This window comes from Larimichthys crocea, chromosome X (genome assembly GCF_000972845.2).
Source record: "Larimichthys crocea isolate SSNF chromosome X, L_crocea_2.0, whole genome shotgun sequence".
In the NCBI taxonomy this organism is placed as follows: domain Eukaryota; kingdom Metazoa; phylum Chordata; class Actinopteri; family Sciaenidae; genus Larimichthys; species Larimichthys crocea.
This window is the reverse complement of record NC_040020.1, coordinates 17,498,218-17,525,131: the sequence shown is the minus strand read 5'-3', so window position 1 is coordinate 17,525,131 and position 26,914 is coordinate 17,498,218. Positions and strand designations below refer to the sequence as shown.

Below are 26,914 nucleotides of genomic sequence, written 5' to 3'. Positions count from 1 at the left end.
GCTAATGTCGCTCTGTGAGTCTAACTGTTGGATAGTGTCATGACACATCCGTTCCCCCCTTTGGTGACTCTAACGTGTCATTTAGCATTATCATCAGGTGAAAACACAGCATCTATTTAATAATCCATGCCTTTGTTTATGATACATAACACCTGCAAAACCCATGAACCCACTCAGCCAACATGTTAGCACGTAGCACAGGAGAGGTGCAAGCATGGCTGACTCTGATTTCCATAACTACAGTGGTTCAAGTTTGTTTCCCTGATGAACTAAGACGTCATGCTGGAGGAGACACCAAGTTCGGTGGCAGAGGGCCTGTGGTTGGAATCAAACCCTCAGCCTTTATGCAGCGTGCATGTGCGCCAACAGGTGAGCTTCCAGGGCGCCTTGGCTTATTATCGATCTTTAAGGCATTGTTAAATTATTTATTGATTAAGAAAGCTAAGCATTCAGTTGCAATTTATAAACCATCTGTTTGTGCCAAATGAACTTATAGTAGTCTCTGAGCTAACACACACACACAGAACCTGGGTATTTCTGCTGGTGGAAGAATTCCCAAAAAGCTCATGCACATACACTGAACATGCAAACCTTCCCTGACTGCATATGAGTTGAAAAATGTTTCATTCATTAAGCGGGCTCTCAGTCTCGCTGACCTTCATCGGGGGAATACAATCTCCATGACTGCTGAAGGTCGAGCGGGAAGAGTCCCTCCACGCTCATTTTAACAGAGGAATCAGAGTGAAGCAGCACGTGGAGCCTCCATGATTGATTCATTCACACACACAGTGAGGAGTCAGCGCGGCAAAACAAGACAGAAGATGCAAAATTTGGTTTGGGTTTGTTTTCAAACACTGTATTTTTCCATCTCCACATAACCATCAAAATGACATGTTTAGAGTTTAGAATGTTTTATTATAGTTTATTGTGATAGCATTTTAATTTTTTCTTTTTTTTAAGTTTTATTTTTTCCAAAGAACAAACACAGCAAATAACGTTGAGGAGGAGGAGGAGAAGGAGGCGGCGGAGGAGGAGGTGGAGGAGGAGGCAGGAAGAGCGAGAGAGGAGCACCACATAGATAAGATAGATCAATTCATAGATAGATAAGATGCGTCAGGTTTGGCTTGATCCTCCCCCCTCTGGGTCCACACACACACACGCGCACACACACGCACGCACACACACACACACACACACACGCACACACTACATTTTGCTTTACAAAGAATAATCATCATCAAGAATAGGATTAATAACTGTCTGAATATATCTAGGAATAAAAAAACAGAAGAGAAAAGAGAGAGAACACAGATTCACTCGCACTGCCGTGAAACCCAAAAACTCCCTACACAGTTATACAGGAAACAGCTAGGTTAGATAAACACACGTATATGTATGCATCATCTGTGTATGCATGCATATACTGTATGCAGGTTGGGTGTGTGTGCACATGGAGGGGACGGGAAGAAGGGGAAGAAAAAAAAAATAGAAATGTGGGTTTGGATTCATTTCAAATGCCACGATCCATACACCAAATTCAAACCAGGCCTCTTTTTTTTTTCTAGCATTCTACATATCTAAGTGTGCGTCTATGCATGAGTAATGCGTCGTCAACCGGCTGGTTAGTGGTCAAAATGCCAATCTGCAGATAAATAAGGGAGATGTTTGATTTATTTTAGCAGCTGTCCAAATCTCTCAGAGAGGAGGAGGGGGGGGCGGGTGGAGTTAAGGCAGACAGCTGATTTCAGGACAGATTACAGGAGATTATTTTCTTATTTTTCCTTCGACAAACACAGGTAAACACAATAATTTGGCATTAAAAATAGATACAGAGCTAATGTTATCGCACAATCCAAGAAAGGAGAGAGGAGGAGGAGAGGCTGAACAATATGTAAGTCAAGTAGTAAAATATGATCAGAACAGTAAAACGGTGCCTGTTACATCAGGAGGGGGGATCTCAAAGCAAAAGAAACAACAAAAAAAACATTGCAGCAGTCATCGATCAAGCTCTAAACTGTATACATTATATATCTGCCAGCTAATTCATGGTGAAAATATTAGCTTGCTTGAAAAGGGGAGACGCCTTGACATTTTCAGTTGGAGTCTGGTTCTCCACCGGGGACTTTGAATGCCTCTACGCAGTCTTGTTAACAGCCTGTTATCATTCATACTCGTCATTTAAAAAGAAAAGGGCACCACCAACCCTGACGCAACAGAGCGGCTCTGTACCTTTGGGTTTAAATGAGAACAGTTAAAAATGCTAAAAGGCTGTTTAAAAGTCCAGAATGGTGTCCAGCCCACCGGTGAAGAAAGAAGTGGACCGCAACGATAACATGCCAAGCTTCACCTTTAACAGCCTAAAAAAAAGCTACAGAAACCTAAAGAGCCATATATACACAGAAATGTGCTGATAAATATAGTCGACAAAAAAAAAGTCTCCATCTATTTTCCTCTTTTCACTTCTTAACTTCATAATGGCGGCCGCTGCTCTCGACATCCCCTGAAACGTTTCTTTAACGCTCTCTGTCGTCCCAAAAACGATCCATTGTTCACACTCAACAGTTTGGTCTTTTATTCTCTCCCCACACAATTTAAAACACTTTTTTTTTTTTTTTTAATATATAAGCCACAACCAGAACCACAACCAGTTTGTAGTGTTCATTAAATACAAATCATCTGCAAGTCAACAAAAAAAGGACACGGAGACAGAGAGAACAAAACAGCATGAGCAGAATCAGGGAGAGGACAAGAGAACATCATTTGCACTTTTTTGTTTTTATGGACAGAAAATACAGAGTGACTTGAACGCCTCCTACACCTTTACAAAGTGACATACTGGAATATCTAGATCATCCCTATACACACACACACACACACACACACACACGTGCGCACGCACGCACACACACACACACACACACACAGGCACAGCATGAAGTCAACATGTAGAAACACGTCCTGCTAACGCCGTGCTGCGTCTTTAAAAACATGTATAGATGTGTGTATAGACACAATACAGAGCGGGGATTATTCCATACAGTCAGTCGTGAAGGGTGTGTTTAATCCCTACCCGCAGTCCTGCCTCTATCTGGACAAAGTCAACTCACCGTTAGCAAACATATGGTATATTTATGATTATGTGCTGCTGTAATATCCCAGCAGCGTCCTCATGAAGTGAGAGGAGCAGGAAAATTAAACAGCTGGAAGAGAATTCTTCATATGCCAGCTGTTTGTTTTTTTATTAAATAAAACCATTAAAATCAGTTTATAGAACCAAAAATAAGGTGAACTGCAAAACTTCAGTTTGGTGGCTAAATGCGCAGGTGAAGCTGACTCTATCCTCCTAAGTCTGTAGGAAATCAGGTTGACTCATGGGGACGTCGCCCCTTAGACCCTTCAGTATGGTCGAGAGACTCAGGAAAGACATGGCTGAAAGACGGAGAGAGAGACACAGAGAGAGCGAGGGATGGATGGATGAAAGAATGGAGTGGTAGAGAGAGAGAGAGACAGACAGAGGTTAACAAACTGTTAGTGAGCCTGGACAGTTCTGTAGAAACGCAGGGGAGGGTCGGAGAGGGCGAGGTGGATGAGAAGGAGGAGGAGAGGGAGGAGGGAGAGGGTCGGGGTTGAATTGAGGAGGAGGAGGAGGGGGAGGGAGAGGAGGAGGAGGGAGAGGAGTTGTGTTTTGGGGCTTCAGCAGCAGCCCCCTCCAGCCTGTTGGCCTCCCTGGCTACCGGGCAGTGTGGAGTTGGTGGTGGGATGCTGGGGTCCAATCTTAATACCATTAGCCTGTGAGGAGACCAACAGAGAAGACAACATGGTGAGAAGAAGAAACAACTTCAAGTCAAACCTCAGCCTGCTCGGGTGAAAACTGAGGACCCAAATGTTTGGGAAACATTTGTGGACCAACCAACAATGTTCTCCAGTATTCACTCATTAAGAAAACACTGATCACATGACTATTTATTATTGAGTGACCTTAATTTATCCAGGAAAATTAATTTTCTATGATTCTTTGTACAATATTTCAACTATCACAACTGGTTAGATTTGATCTGAGAGGAAGAGGAAAAACTTGTATCACATTATCTTATTTTCTATTTTTAAACTCATTCACAGATTCACGCTGACCTGACTTCTGAAACTCTTTGTCAGTTACTTTCTGACCTACAACACAAGTTAAAAAAAAAAAAAATCATTTAATCATTTAAATTCACACGTGCTCCCATCATTAATATTCCTACAAACTTTTGTAAACCCCAGACAGGCGGAGTGTTTACGAGTGTTTACCCGGTCGGGCCGTGCTGACCAGTAGAATCAGAAGAACAAATCATCCTGACAGATGCTGATGTCAGACAGCATGAGGGAGTCCAAAATAGATGAAGCTATCACGTTAGCACTGTACTTCACAGTCATGAGAGACGTGGAGTCCATGCTGATGTGTCTCCAGACAGTTAGCCTTCAGGGCTATGGACCTACAGGTACGGTTCACGAGACTGATTATCGACACAAAACTGTCTGTCAAAGTCCAAAAACATTCGTGTGTGCACAGCGGACAGCCGTTAGCAGTCATCAGGCGAGCCTGGCTGTCACCCTTGGTCACATGACCCTGGCCTTGCAGGTTATAGAGGTATGTCAAGAGCCTCCCCGCGGGCTATTGTGGCTAGCTGGACTCTTGTGTAGCCAGCTCTCACAAACTAACCACACAAGTAGTAGTAGAGTGCATTTATCATGGCGAGGTAGGGGGGGTATTTATAGGTCTATGCAAAGCAACAAAAGAATTCTAATCACACACTAAATGAAAAAACACTGAAGACGGCGTGTGTCTGTGCTTTCATGGTGAGCTTAGCATTGCGCGGCGCCTGTAGGGGCTCCTGTTAGATCACATCATAGAGGAAGCAACAGGTGCTGCTGCGCTGCACAAAGGCAAAGGAAACACCGGCAGCAGTGAAGGACGGGACGGGAGAAAAAAAGAGAGGCATGTAGAAAAGAAGGGAGAGAGAGAGAGAGAGAGGGAGAGAGGCAGGTGGGTGGTAGACACAGCTTTCATCTCTCTCTCTCTCTCTCTCCCTCTGAATATATTTATCTCTCTCCCTCTCAGTGTAACTCCCCCTCCTACACTCAGTAGCAGCAGAGCCTCTGGGAAACACTGTATGCCTTTAAATCACATTTATTGAGCTAAGGCCATGTGTGTGTGTGTGTGTGTGTTTTCTCATAGTAGCTGCCAACATTTCTGGTGGGGCTTCCCCCTCTCTCTCTCTCTCTCTCAGCCAGTCAGTCAGCTGATGCGGTTTGGCCGGCTGGCCTGCCTTCACTCTGTCTTACTGTTACTAATAACAAAAACAGTCGCTGGCAGGCTAACTCCAGTCCTGTCTGACTAACATTCAGACTTGCTGGTTGGATAAAGTCAAGCCAGAAACACTCCAAAACAGACGTGAACACACACACACACCTCTGTGAATACACTCTGCTGGCTGTCTGCATTAACGGACATGTTCACACACGTTTGGTGGCGGGTACAGGCTGTAATTCTGGGCTGCATGAGGATGGTCTGTGTGGACGATATGATTTCTCTCTCCGTTTATGACTCAATGACAGTGTTCTTAAGAAGATGAAGCCTGCATCTCACATTGGTCAGTGATTCAAACAGGTGCTTAGGGACCACCGACTGAACAAACAAAGATATTAAGCTAAACGCTGACTTATGGTGGGACGACTGTACGCCATGTGGACGCTTTGATTGACAGGTGGGTGCTGTTGAAGGTAGCTTGTTCAAGCACCCAGGCTTCATTCAGCCCACCTTAGCTCCACCCATGGCCATATTTGGATTACCACACTGAGCTTTACAACAGCAGAGACCTGTGAGTGACGTCAGGGAGACTGCGTCCATGGTTTATACAGTCTATGGACGGTGCAGTGATTCAGAATCAAATCACTAACTTGTACTGTAAACTGGGATATAGAGTTTTGTTGTTTGCCATCTGACACAGAACAGATTCAGTCGTCTTCCTGTTGTCGAGGACTTTGTGTCCTAGCGACCAGAGAGCGGCTCTGTGGACGGCGTTGTCAGTTTTAACATGGAAGCAAACTTGCTGACAAGTGCATACTTGCTGACAGGCTTGGTATCTTTCCTGCCTGGATAACTGTTCCACTGAGAAGATAACCATCTGGTTGACTGGATAGCAAACTTACTGACTGGCTGGATAGACAGCTTACAGACTGGCTGGCTGGCTGAGTGTTTGTTTTCTTGCCGAATGACTGAGACCTTGTGGGATGTGAGGAATTTATGAGCTGGCAAGATGCCGAGAGTGAGAAAGACAGGGTGAGAGAGACAGGGTGAGAGAGAGGGAGAAGGAGAGAGAGAGAGGGCTGAGTGGAAAATAAAGCAGGAGAGAGGAGGAACGCAGGGAGTTTTGCTTGGCTGGAGTCAAAGGAAGCAGGGAAGAGGGTTTTTTTCCCCCCTATTTTTGAGGGGAGAGGGAGCGTGGCAAACCACACACACTGCTGGAAAACCACACTGAGGAGAAGGAGGAGAGGAAAAGAGGAGAACAAATACTGGCAGAGAGGGGAGGACAGTTAAAAAACAAAAAAAAAGTTCAAGGAGGAAGGAAAGAGAGGGAACAGTGTGTCTCACCTCATTGTTGATATCAAACACTCCCTCCTGGATCTTCTCATAGATCTCCTTGGCTGTGTTGATGAAAGCCTGAGACACAGGAAGTGAGAAAGACACACAGAGGAGAGGGGATTTATATTTGTGTTTCACATGTTGAAGAACAAACCTACACAAACCATCATTTCTAAGATTTTTAAATGATCCGTCTGTCTTCCATGCGACTAATGAGTTGGAGTCGTGTAAAAGTGCTGTGAAAATAATGTTGCCGCATCTTCAAACAGTTACATCTCAAAGTGTGAACTGATTTGTTAAATATTCCATATAGGTGTGTCGACCGCTGGTAGGAAGCTTTAGACATTCCTCGTTTAAGAGTTGGCAGCTGAACAACATTACATTCACAATTTGTGAGTGGAAATACACACACCCTGCAGACAAACAAGAGCCAAACGCAGACATTATGAAACACGTGTGTGTGTGTATATATGTGAGAGAGAGTGAGGCCACAAAATAATCGTGTCACTGTGACAGAAATAAAAATGAATGTCTAAAGCTTCCTACCATTGCGTGTTGAAATAAATAGAAAGCACAGAGATATTTCTGAGACTTTAGAAAATGTGCTGAGTACATGTGATTTTAGCAAAAGGGCTAAAACAGAACACCTGAACAAGAAGGTATCGTCCACAAAGAAGCAACCTGCACTGGAACAAATGCTAACCGCATGCTAACAAAGCTAACAGGAGCCAAACCTTTAGAGGAATAGAAACATTTTTACAAATACATATAAATATACACTATTCTACAGAGAATAACATTTGAAGAATGCTATGAATCTCTAGCTGGACAGGATGTAGTTAGCTTAGCTTAGCATAAAGACTGGGAGCAGGTGAAAACAGTTAGCCTAGCTCTGTCCAAAGTCTCACCTAAAGCTCACAAATGACCACATTGTATCTTGGTTGTTTAATCTGCAAACGAACAGAAAAATAAAAAACGGGTTGTGACTTTATGTGCTGGAACTAATTCTTGGTGAACCGCAGCCGGGCCAGCGACCGCGTGCAGCTTCCCAGAGTCTTGTTGTTGCAGCCAGTTTTGCCAGATTTTGGCACGATCACGCCTGTACAGAGACCAAAGCCAGAACCTGCGATCACCAAAGGAATCTAAGCAGCAGCCACAGATGCTGCACGGAGGTGCTCCGCGGATGAATGAACTATTGTTCAATAAGAACATCCGTCTCAAAACCACAACTTGGCTAGCTGGTTCCTCCTGCTTCCATGTGGTGCCGATATCAATCTTCTTATCTCACTCCAGAAAGAAAACAGAAGTGTTATAAGCTGACCGATACTGGATTTTTGAGGCTCGTAGTAATACCGATAATTGGAATTTTAAAAATCTAATAACAATAGACAGATGCCGAACACTTTTTTTTTTTTGCTATAGCACTGAAATGTTGAGCAATATCTTTATTATTTCATGTATTCATCTAGATCTTTTCAAAATAAATGCAAAACAAAATGCTCTCACTTCAAACTCAGTGCTAGCACACTAGATTATTTGTCCCGTCCCTGTATTCTGAGCCCTTTGCTTTCATACGTTTAGCTGATGTGACTGAAGACTTGTTGGAAGAAGCACAAACCTTCTTCTAGTCAACGGTTGCTACAACAACAAGATCTGAGCAGAAAACACACACAGAGCTTACTGACAGCACTGCAGGGATCAAAGATGCTAGAATAAAGTGGAATTAAGCTCCCTGAGCGACCTCAGCCTATGGCTGCACTGTTCTCTGGGGACAGTCTCTCAGTGTTTCTGTCTCAAGGGTCTAAAAGTGGGATAAAGTAGAGATCTGAAACACACACACACACACACACACACACACACACACACACACACTCTCTTTGTGAGGGCCAAAAAAGAAGTGTTCCTTCAGCTGAGTCGTTAAAGAAGTGAAAATATGTCCTGAACTTTTATGTGACACCCGGTCTGAAATAGACTGAGGAGCCCAGGGGTGCTCCGTCCTGTTCACCCCTATCCTCTTTCCTTCCCTCAACACATAACTTTATCCCTTGTTCTTCACGTCTCTCTGCACATCATTTTCTTGAATTTGTTGGAAATATTGAGCTCAGATTTGTGTAGATTGTAAAAATGGAAGATAAAATGAGGAAATGGAAAACTGAGGAGGTAAAAAAGTTTAAAGGCAGAGTGAGTCGGACTTCCCTGAATCACCATGTATAATCCCTGTGAGTCATCACATACTGTATGTTATGACCCGCTGAAAGTGTGTGTGACGGTGCAGAGGTATTGTGTGTGTGTGTTTGGGACATTTCTGGGTGTGCAGCCAGCAGCTAATAAAAACACACAGGGCTACAGAAACGTAGCAACCAGGTGCCAGATCGTAAGCACACATCCAAAAGGAACTTCTGGTTTCGTTTGAGCTGAGGAAGAGTGGCCAACTTTGAACCCGGTAAATCCTACTCGCTCTGAGTCCAGGAAAGACAGAAAAATAGTGAGAGGTAGAGAGGACACTGAGGAGGAGAATAGAGGACGAGAGCAGAAAAAAATGGAAAGAAATTAGTAAAAAGTAAAAAAAAAAATGACAGAAGAGACTAAAAATAATGATACAAGAACAGAGATGAGTAGAGGCTGAGGAAAGGATGTCAAGGAAGGAAGGAAGGATACAGAAAGAAGAGATGAGAAGATGCTTACAGGAATCTCTCTCTCTCCCTCTCTAAGGACCATCCCATCAACCCGGTGTCCACCCACAGACCCTGACGACAAACCCAGCGCACTGATTGGCTGCTGGATGTCGCTGAGGGGAGGCAGGGTGGAGGTTATGAATATGTATGAACTATAACTGGTTGATATACTGCTGGAGAGAGAAAGGGAGATGATGGAGAGGAGGGAGGAGGGGGGAAGAGGAAGGAACCGAGGGAGGAGGAGGGGAAGAGGAAGAAATGAATGGAACAGGGCAGGAAGACGTGGAGGAGGAGTGGAGGAGGGGGAGGAAGAAATAGATAGAGAGTGGGAGGAGGGGGTGGAGGTGAAGGAGGATGGGGGGAGGTAAAGAGCAAATGATGGACGTCAAGGGATGAGGAGGGAAGAGGCGAGGAGAGATGAGGGGAAGGGAGGAGAGGAGCAGTATCAGGAGGATTCAGAGGACACTAATGAGACAAATTAATCATGCCACACACACACACACACACACACACACACACACACCTCCCCCCTCATCTTAACCCCACAGAGAGCTCTACTCGACAGTGGTGTGGGTGTGTGTGTTTGCATGATATAGGCCAGGCAAGGGAGGGGAGAAAAAAAATCAATGTAAACAAACACACACGCGCACGCACACACACACTCTCTGCAGTGCCCCTGGCTGGCATGCTGTGCAGTGTAGGATGGGATTATTTATGTGATTGGATAAGTGAGAAAGGGGTCCCCGAGGACAACGGCATGCATTCATTACACTCAACAACACTACGGGGTGTGTCTGCGCGAAGGGCGGGGCTCTGAGCTCACTGTGCTAACTGTGCTACATGACGCTAATTTGAGGCAGGATGGTTCGACTGCACGGCGCTGCAGATAAACGGCCGAGTCAACCGGAGGCTTGAGTGTGATCGGACACTGTGGGTGGGTGGGTGGAGGGGAGCGGTTGGACGTCATGAGCACGAGCACAAAGAAGACTGATCATCCTTCATCACTCCTACTACACATCCAGAAACACTCATCAGATTTACGGGCTGATGTTATCGTGGTGTGTGCTGCTGTTGCTGTTAAAAAATTGAGGACGTCAGGTTCATGTCCTCAGTATTGTTTCTGGGAATTTGAGGTTTAGCAGTTGCAGTTTCCCATCTACGATTACACAGCATGTTTGTTTTTTTAAATTGCTTTCCTGTGAATCCAGCGTGGGAATGGCGTACCCTGCCACAAGCAACAGAAACCACTATATATAGAGAGGAGATTACTTAATGTACTGACATTGAATGACTATTGCAGAATTTGCCTTGGATAAATATTTAAAAACTTTATTAAAATCTTAAAGAACTTTACAAATGAAGATTTCTTAAAGCCTGATGTAATTTTCGACGAGTGCTTTGAAAGTGAATGCTAACACACTGATGTTACTAAGCATAACGTGCACTATATCAAAAAATCCAGTGTGTCAGATTTAGGGGCTCTTTTCACACAATATGGCAGAAATGGAAACTAATATGCAAATGTTTTCATTAGTGTACAATCACCTGTAATTAAAAATCTTGATGTTTTTGTTACCTTAATGAGACTTTATATCTACAGACGACTCTTCTTCTACAGAGTGTGTCAGATGTAACTGCTGTCAGGTTTCAAACAGTCAAACTAAACTATCTCTCTAGATAGGGACTTTTGCATTGTTCGCCTCGCTTCATGGCCCTGTTCCACACATTGGTCCTTTGATTTAGTGCGTTAGCCTTTGCTAATCAGTACTGGATGCTTTGAAATCCACCTGATGGTGGCACCAGAGAAAACTGAGTGACCCAGTAGGATTCACCAGCTCAGTACCATAATAAATAAATGTCTGTCCATATTTCATTGTAATCCATTTTATAGTTTCAGACTGGAACAAAGTGATGGACCAACTGATTTCCATCCATAAAGAGACACTTTATTTCAAATAAAAATAAATAAAAAAAAAAAAAAAAAAGGATTTCTCAACCAGCAGGGTGCTGAGACCTCACACAGCATTTAGGAAAGCATGTAAGGACATTTATAGAAAATATGACTGAATGGTTTAATGAATAATTAAATGTTTAAATTAAAAATGTGATGAATCATGTAATTGCATACTTTTTTTGGTTGGCTAGTCAAAAATGTATAGAGAGCTCAGGTTTGCTGCTGGACTCTGCTCTCAGCTGTGACAGCCGCAGCGTTACGGTTATCGTCATTTCTCATCACGTTACTGTTGCATTTCCTTTATTGATGTATGTATACGTTACTTGATGCTACGTGCATTTAATTGTAAAGCACATTAATGCTATGAATAAAATTGCCTGGTCTTCCTGTTACTACATTTAGTCAACAAAAGTCAATCAGTAATACACAGCTGATAGAAGCTGATATATAGGTCTAACACATCCTGCTTTTACTCTGTTCCAAACTTCAGCTGCAGACGTCGACAGGCAGCGCCGATATCTGTAAAACAGCAGCTGACGTGTGAAATTCTGGTGTGGCTCTCTTACAAGAAAAGATTTATATGTGAGGAAACGGCTGTTAGCTTCTTCAATGTCAACTTTCATGTGGAGCCATGATCGAGGCATCAAGGTTGAAACGAGTGTGCGCACGAGTTTATCTGATGTACAGTGTGTGTGTGTTATTACCTCCTCTACATTAGAGGCAGTCTTGGCTGAGGTCTCCATGAATATGAGGCCGTGTTCTCTGGCAAATGCTTCACCTTCCTCTTTCTTTACCTCTCTCCTCGACTCCAGGTCACTAAAACAAACACACACAAACACACGTTAATGAACATGTCTTTTTTTTTTCTAAATGATTTTTTGGCCTTTTCAAGCTTTATTGGTCAAAGACAGCTGAAGAGTGACAAGAATGTGAGGAGAGAGATGGGGAACGACATGCAGGAAAGAGCCACAGGTCGGATTTGAACCCTGGGCTTCCGCAGCAAGGACTGAGCCTTCGCACATGGGGCAGCTACTCTACCAACTGAGCTAAACACCGCCCAGACATAATGTCTTTTTAATCAGGAACAAACAGTATACCTTAAAGTTCATCTTACACATTGGTCAATGGGAGTCCATCCGCTGGATTTAATAGATAGGTTTCATATAAAGTCAAATTAGTTTCAAGGTTTTTGTAACTTTACCAACAAAAACATGTCTTATTTGTCTTACGTAATGCTGTTATGTAAGCTCAGGCGCGGCAAGCGGCATCAGTGTTGTCACTAACAAGCTGAGGTTTGTTACAGACTGAACTTCCTCATTCAGATTTCAAAGAGTATTTACCATAGAAGAATCTGTTCCAAGGCGCCTGCAACACTATGACCAGCATTCGTTTTACATAACTTTACCTTACACAATGCTACATTACGTAACCAGTAACGCAGCTTTGTTGCAGCTTTGGCTTCCTCTTTCGAATCGGCCTAAATGAACACAAGCTAACGCTGCCGATGGTTCAGTCTTGGACCATCTTGAAAGACAGATGGTCTAAGACCATTGGAGGACAGGATGTGTGATGTATCTTGCCACAGAAAGGCATCGTACCTCTTGTTGCCAATGAGCATGATGACCATATTGGAGTTGGAATGTTGGCGAGCGTCCTCTAACCAGGTCGTCAAGTGGTTGAAGGTGTCCCTTCTGTTAGAACGAGCACAGGATCCAGTTTCAGTCTCATGAATCAGATACAAAGCACCATGGACAAACATTACAGTAGAAAAACTTACTAGCGCTGGCCTTTGGTTCTAGTTAAAGTATTCAAACATGAATTATAATATCCACAATATAAGTAAACTGAGAACCCCCCCACAGAAAATAGTCATCAGGGCATTCGTCTTTTGATGTAGAGGAGGTTGGTGCAGGGTGAAACTTTGACCTCATAGCATCGCTGGATAAAAGGTCACACGGTCATGAAAATCATTAACCATCAACCTCTGGGGACCGTGAAGATCAATAACAAATTTCATGTCAATCTGGCCGGTAGTAGTCAATAAATTTTGTGTTGAGAGGATGGAGGCTGTCCAGCTGGGAAGAGAAGAGAAGCTGCTAAGAGCTCATTTACATGCAGTCATTTCATGCATCAGACAGTTATCCAGTGTCAAAGTGTAATCGCATCCAGGATGCAGTCCACCTCCAGAGGTGGATTTACACCTTTTCAACAAGACGCACAAGGAATCTTTACTCCTCCTACAGTGTGACTACATCAGTTAGCCGCTCACTGTCTGATTTTGTGAATCCTTCATGGTCCATCTCCTCTGTCCTCTGTGATAACTGAACTACAGTCACTGTGCTCCAAACAGCGCTTTACTCCAGTCCTCGAGTCTCGGACTCAAGTCCCAACTCGAGAGGAAACAGTGACATCTGTTTACAGAAGCCCGTTAGTTCTCACGCGTTGTATTGGTGGTTGAGGAGAAGCTTGGAAGCAGACTTTATTTTTATTTCAGCTGTTCACACATTAGACAGTGGAGAGATGGGTGTGTGTGAGAGTTTAAATAGCTCGGTGAGTAAGTCTGTGTAATGACAGGAAATGCACATAAAAGTGAACACGTGTGAAATGTGAAGCTGCACTTCAGCTCGACGTGAATTTCAAGTCAAAAGGCTGAACTTAATGTAAACGGATGTGATCCTGCTGTGTGGTTACACTGCACAACATCGCTCTCTGATCATCACAGATACAGTTTACATACGGTTTTATCTTCGGAGAGTGTTTGAGATGATATCAAGTGAAACTGTTATACTTAAAGTAAATAACACGGCCTAATTAGACCCTACAGTGATGTTACACTGCACTTACTTAGTGATCCCTGCAAATAGTTCATCTTGAAACAGATGATATACTGTCTCGAACCTGTTTGGGCTTGGTCTTAACTCAGTCTCAACCTGGTCTTGGAATCATCTTAGACTCGACAAAGATAGTCTTGACTACAGCACTGATTCCAACTCTTACAAACTTCACACTAACTAGTGGGAATTTTAAGTTTTACTCAGGACACAGTTGATCACTCCACAGAGTTCCTGGAGGCAGTTGGCCCACAATGTGTGTAGAGGTCCGTCTGATTGGCGGTTACCTTGTGATGTCATAGACTAGCAGAGCTCCTGCTGCTCCTCTGTAGTAAGACCTGGTGATGGACCGGAACGATTCCTGGCCAGCCTACAGAAACACATACATATATTAATAAACAGAAATTGAAATGTGAATAATTGAAGTGACTACGGACAACGACTGCTGATCCTGATCCTGCTGGACTTTGACTCGGGCCTTACAGGCCTCATCTTTCAGTCCTTCAGGTCATCCTCCCAGCCACTCCTCGTTATCTACGAGTCTCATTTCTGTAGTCTAGCCCTGTGCTGTTCCTGATTCTCTCATCGAGTCTGGCTCCCGGTTTTCAGTCAGCGAGGGTAAGAACAGGACAGAGCAGAGCCTGTAACTGGATACAATGGAGTTCTCTCTTTCTTCCTCCATCTATCTGTCACAATCCCTTTCTGTCTCTGCTTGTGTGTCAAACCTCCCCGTTTATGGACAACACGGAAGGTCACCTCATCATCAGAATGTCATATAAACAGTCACTTTAGTCCACCTTTGTCAATCATTAGCCCTCATCGTCTCATCTCCACCGTCTCCTCCTTGCATCACTCATCTTTTCATTCTTTCTCTATGAATCTCTGAGCCGCCCCTCTTTCCATCACTCCTTTCACCATCCAGCGCTCTTACAACCCCCCCTGCCACGTCTATTCATCCTCTGTCTCCGTCCCATGTACAGTAACAATGTTGTCTGTGTTTCGTCCAGGCCAGAGGAGAAAACAAAACAGCACTCTATCCCGGCAGCTGCAGCCCAGCTCTGACCTCATCTGAGAAACCAGACAGTCAGTCGGTGAATCATTCAGCAAGTCAGAGGACCAGGCAGCCAGTTTGTCACCCAGGAACTCAGGCTGCCTGGTCAATGAAGAGGTTGCCCACTGAGTCAGAGAATCAGGCAGTCACCAAGCTAGCCAACCGCTGAGTTGGTCAGCTAGAAACCTGTTCGGATGGTCAGTCCGCCAAACAGCCACTTAGATGGCCTCTAGAACAGTCGGTCAGTCATTCAGGGAGCAGTCAGCCAGTCAGTAATGCTATTAGTGAATAAATGATAAATAAGGGTGAAGGAGAGGGAAGGCTGTGTCTGTCTGCCATCTGGCCTACATTCTTGTGTGCAGAAACACACACTTACTCATATGTGCAGCCTACACAATGATCCGACTGGTGGCTCCAGTCACTTGGTGATGGTGGTGTGTTGTTACAAGTCCAGTAAGGACCAGTGAGCCCTGCTGGTTTTCATTTAGACTGTCTTGGAGCGTGGAGCACCTGGAGCAGCAGGTGAGGATGATTAACGGATGGAAAACCTGCAGCGTGAGTTCTGAGAGGCACGGCTGTGACCGCTGTGAGTCTCCGCTCGTGGTCATGTCTTTACATGGAGCGCTAACGCCACCTGCTGGTCAACTGCTCAACTGCATGCACGGGAAACCATAATAACCCAGCAGTCACAATACTACATGCTTTGTCCGGGTCTGTCCAAACACACACACGCTTGAGGTCTTGAGCAATGAGGTGCGTTCAAGTGTCGGCAGGTACTACAGTTCACTGTACCACAGCAGTCCAACAAGCTGCTTTTAGGACTGATGATCAACAGACAAGTTAAAGTTTATGACCGGGGTTCCCAACCCCCGGACCGGATCGCCATATCATCCGGACCCGAGATTAATTGTAGAATTTTTTTTTTTTTTTGACAGGCGCGTCTATTTCATGCCGTAACCTATCCAAGCACTGCACTGTGCAAGCATTGGAAGGTACCAACCAATCGTGTGAGAGTCATACTACCCATGTGATTCTATCTAGCCAATGAAATCGCCACCTTGAATTCAGAGCGAGGTGCTACGAGTGAGTCTCTGTACGACGACAAAACTGGCCCGGCATCAATTATATCTGGCCCGCTAGATGACGTTGATTTATTTTAATATATATATATATATATATATATCTTTTAAGTTTAACAATTATGTTTTAAGGCCGTAAAACCCCTAACCACACACTTTTATACACCTTATTACACGCATTTTGTACAGTACTCCCTTAATTAATCAGGACGCAGAACACACGTGCGGTTCTCACTCAGCCAATCAGGACGCAGACCCCCCCCCCCCCCCCCCCCCCCCCGGCATGGTCATGGTACGCGATGGATTGTCCGATGAAAAAAATTGGCCCGCGTCCAAACTGTTGTTGCCGAACCCTGGTTTTATGACATGCTGAACTCAGCCTGAATGTTACTGCTCATATTCCTCATGATATATCATAGCTGCTTTTTTTGAACTGTATAGAAAGGAGGCCAAGGGGAGAGGGTCATACAGGCTTCATAAAAGAGGCTGACCCAGGGAGAATTTTTTTTTTAATTTATATTATTTATTACTATATTTTATAGTATAATAATACTACTACTATACTAATAAAATAATAATAAAAAAAAATCACAATCATGTTATTATCAAAGAAAATTAAATAAAAACATAATATAACTGAAATGTATAATAGGAATAAAGATATTTTCCTCTTTTCAACTGGATTTAATTTTTTTTGTGTAACGCTGAAAAACAGCATGAAATATGTAATTATTACATTAATAAATATTACATTTATGAGTAAGCCTTCTGCTCTACAGGGCTTATATACGAGTATGTTGATATATATTGTTAATATTCAAGCTGAAATATTTCTATTAACATTTACTCATCATAATGAGTGTTTTTTTTTTTTTTTTTTTTTAAACAAAGGATCAGTACAGGTCTTCCATACTTCCATTTGTTCAGGTGAGTCACGGACATGCTGCACGATGAGCAAAGAATCCTTTAAAAGAATATATACAATAAATATATTACCGTATCCCAGATCTGCAGTTTGATCTGTTTGCCATCTATAGTGATCATCCTTGCTCCGAACTCCACACCTAGACACACAGACACACACAGACACAGGAACGTGATAAGGTACAATTAGATAATGACTCCATCAAAAAGTCATGCTGCTTATTAGTGAAGCACACAAGTGAAATGATTTTCTCAGGTGTCATGAAGAGCTCATAAATAAACTGATTATGAGATCTGTACATCATAAACTGTGAAGAACCGACAGGATGAAAAAGAGAATTTTTAGACTAGTGACATGTTTGCATGTTTTCAAAATGATGAATGTGGACACCACGTCACGGACACTGATCAGTAGGCGACTTTAACAGGAGCTCTTAAACCCCAGCATGACCTGTTGACTTTCTTGTTTCCTTGTTGAAATTTGTTTTCTATATATTTCTTATCTATGAGTCATTTCTTATCCACCTTGTGTACATGAGCTGCTGTGACAAGTGAATTTCCCCTCTGTGGGATCATTAAAGTTTATCTTATCTTTGCTATTGAACCGTGAGGACTGTGGTTGGTCTATTTCACTTTCACACCACAAATGAAGTGCACCAGAGTCGGCTTGGAGGTGGACTGAGAGCCCTCCTTACCGGTTGGTCTCAGTCCAGTTGTTTGACAGCTTTCACACAAGCCAAAGTTTGTTTCAGATGTGTGTGTGAAAGGTGTTAAAGCTCCTAAATAAATCACCTCAAATATATCTTTGGTGTTTTTTTATTTAGATACCACTACGGATAGAGCTGTGATCAGAAAAGCTTTTTAAGATCAGTCTGGCCTTCCTAGTTTAAGATCAGGCGTGGTGATACTTGTATTTTCGAGAAGAGTTAAATGATTCAATCTATCTGATCTGCTGTGCTGAGCTCAATTCTGCTCAACTCAAGGTTCATGATGAGAAACTCATAGCTAGAACATAGACAACCCACAGCAGCTGATTTCTTCTAATCATCTCCATCTTTCTATTAGAAAATGATAAATTACGATTTCATCCATATAAATGAATAGATTTCTAGTGGTGAAGTTGATTTAGTGCTGAGTGTGTAGAGGGCAGGCACTCTTACCGATAGTGAGGTCATGAACTGGCTGAAACCTCTTGTCTGTGAACTGTAGTAATAGACATGATTTGCCCACACCTGAAAATGAAACACACACAACATTAAAGAGCATGAACACACTCCAGATTCATATTCAAAGGCTCATGTGCTCAGAATAAAACATCACACACACACACACAGACATCGTTAGAAAATCTTTTCCTCGCTCTGAACTCCCACACAGCGCACACACACTCTGCTGTTTGCCGGTGACAACGCTCTGCAGGAAGCTACAAACGTACAATGGTAATTAATGTCTAATACACAGAATTCATTCAAATTTAATATGGGAATGTTAGAGTCATCACGCAGGTCAAACAACACCAGCGGGGCGCTCACACACTCTTTTTCCAAACGCACTGCAGTTAACCTGAGCCAACTGTTAGCGAGCGAGATGACCAGCTGGCTTCTTTATGTGTGTGACGCCGCCGTTGTTTCTCCCGTGAATCTGCTCATCATTAACACTGTCCACATACTGTGTCGCTTGGGTGCTGCGCAAACACTCAGATCACACGGACTAGTCATGTCACAGAGGTGTCAATCATTTCTTTAACTTTCACTAGTTTGAGTCGAAAACACAGTGCAGCGGATCATTGGATGACAAAGTCACATGATGATGACATGACGATAAGTCACGTTAGGCCAGGTTAGGCAGAGCAGCAGCTCCACCATGACCTGCTTCACCCTCAGTGTTCATCCTTTAACTCCATCTTCAGGAAATACTACATATTTGGATTGAAGCTGATGCTGATTAGTTTGTGTAATTATTTTTCCCGTTTGTATTGACTGTGAGAAGATCCCTTCCTATTTTAATTACTATCCGACGGTACACTTCTGATTGCACAAACTGTTTAGAGCTTACAGAAATATATTGAATAAATAAATAAATCCCTGATCAAAGACAATATGAGGACTGAGCAGTTTACATTGAAGCCAGATTAAGTGGATATCATCCAAAATCATTTTATGTCAGGGGTCTTCAACCTTTTTCAGCCCAAGGACCCCTTGGACAGGAGACAAACAGAACAGGGATGGATTTCATTTTTAAAAAAAGCTTTCACCTTTTAAGCCTGGCATATAATAATTTTGTTTGACTTTTATTTCACTTTATTAACATATTTATATACTAGGTTATTAACCTATGTGTTTATGATGAAAAAAAGAGTGAAAATGCCTCTTAATCATCTGCACCCTCACAGTCAATTGGCAGACCCTCTGCAGTACCTTTGCCGACCCCCTAGGGGTCGTGGACCACTGGTTGGAGACCCCTGTTTTATAACAAATAACTGTGTTTGTGTGTGTGTGTCAGAGAGAGAGAATTACTGAGTCTCTGGCCTTTAAACAGAAAATGAATCTGCAGCTGTCATGATCTCTGATTGATTGTTTTTTTTGTCATTTATCAAGCGGCTGTTTTGTGCTCCGGACATTTTATAGACGGAATGGTTCAATTAAAAAACAGCTGATATATTAAATCAATAATTAGTCGCAGGCCTAATAGGGAGATATCAACAAAAGAGGACTGTTTGTACCAATATGACTGTGACTTCTGATATAACTCTGACATCTGAAGCTTTATATTACTTTGGTCCAGTCCAGGCGTATTTATCACCCAACGCTGACTGCTCCGACTTCACCTGTAATGGACCCGACTGAGGTTGCTTTAGAAATAATGTTTCAATGTCGATTTGAAACAAGAAGGTGAAATGAATCATCTTCACCTCGTGCTAACATAAAAGTGTCTTTATAATAGTAAACATGCAGCTATTAAGAAAGGTTATGAAAGTGATGCAGACTTGGCTTTATGCTAGGATGAGCATTCAGAGGGTTGAGGTTAGGGAGTGTGTTTAAGTAGGCTTGTGTGGGAGAGAGAAGTCCTGGTGTCAGTGAGCCATGGATGGGAGGAGGAGGAGGAGGAGGAGCAGGGGTTGGGTGAAATGAGAAGAAAAGAGAAGGGAATGCTGCTAATGAGGTAGCCAGAAAGAGAAACTGACGGATATTCAAGGAGGTGATGGAGAGACGTGGTCTCTCTCTCCTTTGTGGTTTCCAAGGGTAACCATTACCAGGCAGCTGCGTTGCTGGGCAGGGAGTGTGTGATGATGGTGATGATAAGAGATGGAGGGATCACGAGGAGGGCAGCTATACGGAGATGTAGCAATCATGTCACCTCCGTCAAACACACAAACACACTCCTCTACGGCGAACACATTAAGCAAGCAAGCTTCCGTTTAGTAGATTTCTCTCATTTGTATGATTAGTACAATGAACAGACCATTCTAGCTTCCTGTTTCTAGCTAAGAGGGCGCGGCATGACAATCAAACCCTGCCGTGTCTTCAAATGGTGACAGTGGCTACGATCACATAATGAGGGAAGTACTATAAAATATGTCACACGTCAAGACTTTCCTTCAACTTCTACCAGGAGCTCTTATCACGCACGCACAGGTAATTCTGCTGGGCTATCAGAAAACTAGAAGCCAGCCAGGTGACTGAGCGGCTGGTTAGAGAACAGTTTGACCGGATGATTGACAGCTGGGTTCATTTAGCTGGTCGTGCTAGGCAAACAGCGGTCTGATTCACTGGATGTGAGATAAGCTCTGGCAAACATTCGGCCTCCTTCCAGTCTACCACAAGAAAAAGATATCTACACGCTAACTATAAAGAAGCTTCGACAATGTCAGAGGTGTTGGTTTTCAGACAACATGCAGGCTGATCTTTGAAAGATGGTTCTCAAGTATTATCACAATGTAGCACTAAAGAGACAAGCAGCAATGCTAAAGACTAAGCCTTGTCTACACATGACGCGCTATAACCACGTTTGATGAAACATGCTACGTGCTGTTTCTTCTGTTCATGTGAGGAACTGCAGCGCTCCTGTGTTGAGATTTTTGGCAGGTGACCTACACTCAATACTGCCTGAACGCCTAACGGGACTGTCACCGGTTTAGTCATGATGGATTCACCCTCTGGGAGCTTGAATATCTGTCGAGTCTGAAATGGTGGATTGACCAACCGACAGCCCAACACTGCCATCTCTATAAATAAATAGATGAGTAACAACACAATCAACAGAAGAACCAGTCCCGATTGCATCAGATGGTGCCTCTACAATGAAGTCGGACACAAAGCTAAATGAGCTTTTCAGGGTGGAGAGTCAGACAGGACTGAGGCATCAATAAAAGCCTAATTTTGGCGGGTGTTGCAGGTGTTCCACTGACGTTCATCAACTAATGGCTGGTGCTGCAGATGTGTTCAGAAGTCCCAGTGAGATGCAGCTCTGCTCACTTACAGCAGTAACAGGAAGCTGAGCAAGGTCAGCAGATCGTACCGCAATCCCTGCTGAGGAATCTGACAGGAAGTCTGCCCAGATGAACCGTCCTCCTACGGTAACTACTACCGAGGCGCCTCCAAGCATGGCCATCGATCTCCAGCCTCTACGCCGGAGCTGCCAAATGACATCCGTCCCTGAAGTCGACAGTAGGGACCTAAAATACATTAATCTGAGGCTTCCTGTGGTCTACGTCATTCACCATGTACTCAGTGTTCCCGGTATTAGTCCAATGAGACATTTGTGGCATTTCTTCCTCCTGTCTCACTCGCAAACTATTCTTTAAAACATTAGTCAGAATACCAGCTGGGCAGGACCACATTTTCACGTTTGATGATCTACAGAGGAATTAAAAATGTGAATAATCAGTCGTTGCAGCTCTTCCACATGTTCATCTTGACAACAGTCTGTGGTTGGTGGAGGTGTAACGCTATATAAGCAGAGAGTAGCCAAAGATATAAGAAGCACCACTGACCACCATCACCACCACTGGATTTGAGGCACTGTACAACTGACCCAGGATCATCTTCATAAAGGGTTCAGTGACTGTGTGGAGGGTGGTCTGCTCAGTTTAAGTGTTGCAATTAAGTATTGCTTTCATCATTGAATTCATCTAAACTCAGATATGTCTGTGCTTCTCCTAGTTCCTGGTCCACAATGCACCTCAAAATTTAGAGAAGGGGGTCAGACCCCTTTAAAAAGTGCTTGGAAATGTGCAGACCTGCAGCCTGTGTTCCACAGAACAGAGTCTATTTTTGGAGGTTTGAACATGCACTATAATTTTCTTTCAGAGTTGGGCTGTCTTTCTGCCAACCAGATCCGTGGACGGGCTGGCTGGAGGCCACGGGCCGAAATCCAACCTAAAACAGAACTTGCATACTTTTTTCTATTGACCTGGGTGGTTTGATCAACGCACTGACAGCTAATGCCTCATCATCAGGGGAAAGTCTCTCCTCAAGCCATCGCACAGCTCCAACAAAATAGCTTGAATTTGATCTTTAGAAAAATGATTTGACTTTTTTTATTCGGCAGTCGACAGTAGAGAGCTGACAGGAAATGAGGAGGGAGAGAAGGAATGACACGCAACAAAATGTTCCTACTTAATTTGATGATATTTTGATTATATGGTCTTGAACCACCAGGAGGCCTCAGTCAGTCTGATTTTTAACACATTTCACATCTAAATAAGGATCAATCCACATTAAAAAAAATGACACAAAAACAAACCTGGAAATTAATCTACAGCAAATTAAACAGAGCATCTTCCTCATTCTCTGAGTGCAGTCGTGATACTTTGCACTCATCTAACGAGGATGATGGAATTTAGTCCTGTTTGACAACTAACTAACAAAAATCACATGGTCTGTTGTGTACAGCCAATCACAGATGAGCCCAGTGTGTGTCTGACAGCTGGTATTTTGCAGGTCTGAGTTGGACTGTGACCTGAAAGGAAAGCCTTTAAAAGAGAGACATGAAAACAAATCATATTTGTGCTGAACATGGTGCCATGCAGCTACACCGGCATGGAGACCTGAGGTTTTCCTGCTCTCATAAATTGGGGATAGACTATTATTTGCTTTGGTGTATCAGAGCTCAGCACGGCAGTTAAAAGGGTTCAAATAGACACACCCAGCTGAGACATGTTAGTCTACTGTAGGCATGAATGAGGATTGATAACACCTGGCTGTACAAAGTAACAAGGTGAATCTCCAGCAGCCTGCAGGAGATCGAGATAAGACCTGACAGGTGAGATTATGTAGAAAATGTTAGAATACGTACAGTCACACCTCTAAAGCAAGAGGTGGGAAGAGGCTGACTGAAATAGACCTGGTTACATTAACCAGGTCTATTTCATTTGTTGCTCTTGTCCTCGTAAAAGTGGATGGCAGGTCGATATTAGTATTAATAAACTCCTGGTCAGAGATCATCATTTGTTCTGACTGGGACTGTGACAGAAAAATGTGTGCTGAGGAGTGAGGGAACTCATTTCAAAGATTTGTGAATAGAGTTCGGTGTGAGGCGACAATGGCCGGACTACATCGTATCCTGATCACAGATAATCCCAGTGAACACGGACGGACGGGGTCTAAATGCTGCCCCTCAGAGATCGATGGAGGCCAGTTTGATGACAGGGAATACAGCACTGAGGTGATTTACCACGGCTCCAACCAAGACTCTGACTCCGAAGACTTGTGTGTGTTCAGGCAGGGTCAGAAGACCAGTAAGGAGAGGTCTGACGTTCAACCTAATCAGAGTTGGCGATTGTTGCAACACATGCTTGTACTTAAAGCTTGCTGAATTCGAGCTGACTTCCTATTGGACGCTAACTTTAGTAAATACGTACGACACATATAGAACAGATAGTTTTAGTCGATTTTTGAATGTCTGAACCGAAAACTCTCACATCCTGCACCTTTAACAGGACCGGACCGACTGCTCATTCAGGATTCAATTACCCTCAGCAAACGATTACACATCTAATATCCCCGAGCACAATTAATCAACGGCAGCTCGCTCCATACACAGTTATATTATGATATAATAACAGACATATGTAAACTCCATAGGCCAGTTTCCTGCCCTAATATTTATCTGTGTCTTTCTATACATGTGCAACCGGACGACTGTTGATCTCTGTGTTGACAGAAATCACATGATCAACTATCGGCAAACATCCTCCAACAAAAGTGACTGTTGCTTCAGACATCTGCAGGTCCACAGCTTCGGGAACTGAAAGTCAGACGAGGTAACCTTCATCGAAATGTGGACACAGGAAGTTATGTTTCTATTAATACAACATGGAAGGTCTTTTAATTTGCTGAGACGTGGACTGTTTATTGCCCACGGAGAAGAAAAGACACGCTGATCCCGAATCTAACTGGAAGGACTCAGTTACTGCTGAAAAATGACTCTTGGGTTATATCTCAGTGTACACTGATGGCCCAATGTGAGTCAGGGAACAGTCAGACGACGCAGTGTAGGATTCAGCAAGGTGATATCAAAAATGGCCTCCTCTGTGCACAACAAAACACATTCAGAGCAAGTTTTTTATCTGCGCCTACGTCTATTACTGTGTATGTACATGCAGAGCGACATGAACCGGTGTCATATTCCTCGTATGTGTACACACACCTGGCAAATTAAAGTGATTCTGATTGTGAAACCATGTTTGTACAGATTTATATCTGTCACCTCCAAACTTAAAAACAAACCTTTCAAGATAGATTTACATCGGGAACAACGAACGAGAGAGCCGCTTTGTGTTCGGCTAATTCAACTTCATCCTTTTCCCAGGAAAAACATTGAAGATCACTGTCACCTGTACTGTGTTCTGTCAAAGGTGCACATCTCTGTGAATTCTATTCTTTGCATTCAACCTATCCTGTAGACGTATGTGTTTATATCTGTACCGTGTAGAGGACCTATGTGGTGTTGTTGCTGGTGGAGAGGCTTCAGTACAAGGGAGAAAGGTTCTAACATTTGGGAGCAGATGTAATTCTGCTGGTCACACACTGACCACCTCAACGTGTCACAGTGCGTCATTTATTGAAGGTGCACACAATAATGTACACACTAACACATCAGCTTTGAGATCAAATCAAACACTGCATTCTTCCACCACGTCACTCTATATGTAACGTAAAACGTGTGTCGATGGTGACATTTCAGAATGTTTTCTACCAGGTTATATTAGCAAAAGATGTTTTAGTAGTTCAAGTACGATCATTTGTACTGAGCCCTGACCACACACACACACACACACACACACACATGACCAAGTGAGAAAAATAAACTGCTTTAGACATGTTCACTGGGGATGGACGGGGAGGGGGGCGTGCAGAGTAATTCTGGCGTAGGTACACATGTAATCAAACTAGGACTTTGGCTGCAGCTCTGTTCATCACCTGCTACGAGAGACAAACAACAACAACATGAAGCTGTTTCGCAATAACACTGTCGTAGACCTGCAGCCCAATGCTGTGACCATCTAAAATAGACTGACACATAATCAATACTTGTGTTTATAATATACTATATACTATACATACCAATATACTGACAATGTAAACAAATAAATGCGGTGACTGGAGACACCTGTTAGGGTCTTTACTGAATGTTTGGCTTTAGTGTACTGAATAAACACATTTCTTACTTTACTTCAGATGGTGGCTGTTAACCCTGCCTGTCTGCCTGTCTGTCGCTCCATCATTATACTATAGCAATATTGCAAAAGCACCTGCTGTCATACTGCAAGCTAACTGTGCAGCCCCCCTCATCATCATCATCATCATCATCACGACAGTCAGCTAACAGTAAACAGATGACAACATTAACGACTGCTCGGCTGCTTTCACACACAGGAGGCCAGACGATGGAAAACACACCGTCTATTTTTTTGTTTTTTTTAAAGAAAAGGTCGGAAAAACAATCGAGTGAGATTCGTGCATCGGATATTTGATGAGAAATAACAAGAGCTCTACGCCATTTTAGAAACATTAGGCTACAGTCTGACGTCCTGGCCTTGTGTGAGGAGGAGAAGCTAAGCTAACGTGTTATTTGACGTCCTCGAAACCATTCGTGGATATTGTCATAATTTGTTTTAATGTTACAAAATCTAACAAACCGCTCGCGGCAGCTGTTTGCCTCACACTTAATGCAACAGATAATGCCAGATGTGCGATTAGCTTAGTTAGCAGCCTGTGGCTAACACCCCCACCCTCGACGCAAACGGACAAAAGGCCCGACACCACCTTCCAACAACCGCTCCGCCAAACGCACTACAGGGGAGGCCGGTGTCGTGGTGTTTGTGTATACGTGTCTGCTACTGTCAGTGTGTTAGAAATAATATCCAAACATATAAACGCTGTAAAATAGGAGCTGTCATCCCACCCCTCGCGTCTCCGCTTTTACCACGTCATTGGACCGTCCAACACTGCGGAAATACGGCGCTAAGCTAAAGGCTAGCGAGCTAGCTGGATGCTAAGCAGCGCTCTGAGGTGGCACTGGCCCGCCCGCAGCTTACCCGTGTCTCCGATGATGATGTATTTGAAGAGGTACGCGTACGCCATGGCCCCTTGGTTTGTGCAAGAGTCAGCTGTCTGGACCGTTACACCTTCGTTAAACCAACCGTGAACCGTGTGGAGGAAAAAAAATGGTAGCTGACAGCTTGTTAGCCTGGTTTTCTCTGTCGGTGCTGAGGAAGGAACAATAAACAGCCAGAGCCTCGGCTCTACGTCACACGGCCCGCCCTCGCCAC

At 43.5% G+C, this 26,914-nt stretch overlaps 1 protein-coding gene across 1 annotated transcript; it reads right to left on the bottom strand.

Moving 5' to 3' along the window:
- Positions 1 to 834: 834 nt before the first annotated feature.
- rab2a (RAB2A, member RAS oncogene family) lies at positions 835 to 26,914 on the bottom strand. The gene is made up of 8 exons (XM_010749232.3): positions 26,681 to 26,914; positions 18,300 to 18,371; positions 17,212 to 17,279; positions 14,373 to 14,455; positions 12,853 to 12,945; positions 11,959 to 12,070; positions 6,635 to 6,703; positions 835 to 3,789 (listed from the first exon to the last, which is right to left on the bottom strand). Exons 1-8 carry the CDS (start codon positions 26,724 to 26,726, stop codon positions 3,694 to 3,696), a joined length of 639 nt encoding a protein of 212 aa, XP_010747534.1. The 5' UTR covers positions 26,727 to 26,914; the 3' UTR covers positions 835 to 3,693.

What these genes read in the sequence shown, in the direction of transcription:
- rab2a (XM_010749232.3), bottom strand. Translation starts at nt 26,726, where the DNA reads ATGGCGTACGCGTACCTCTTCAAATACATCATCATCGGAGACACGG. An exon ending in CATCATCATCGGAGACACGG is followed by an intron (nt 18,372 to 26,680) that starts GTAAGCTGCGGG and finishes TTTCATTTTCAG; the next exon opens with GTGTGGGCAAATCATGTCTA. An exon ending in TGTTTGATATCAACAATGAG is followed by an intron (nt 3,790 to 6,634) that starts GTGAGACACACT and finishes GTCTCCTCACAG; the next exon opens with GCTAATGGTATTAAGATTGG.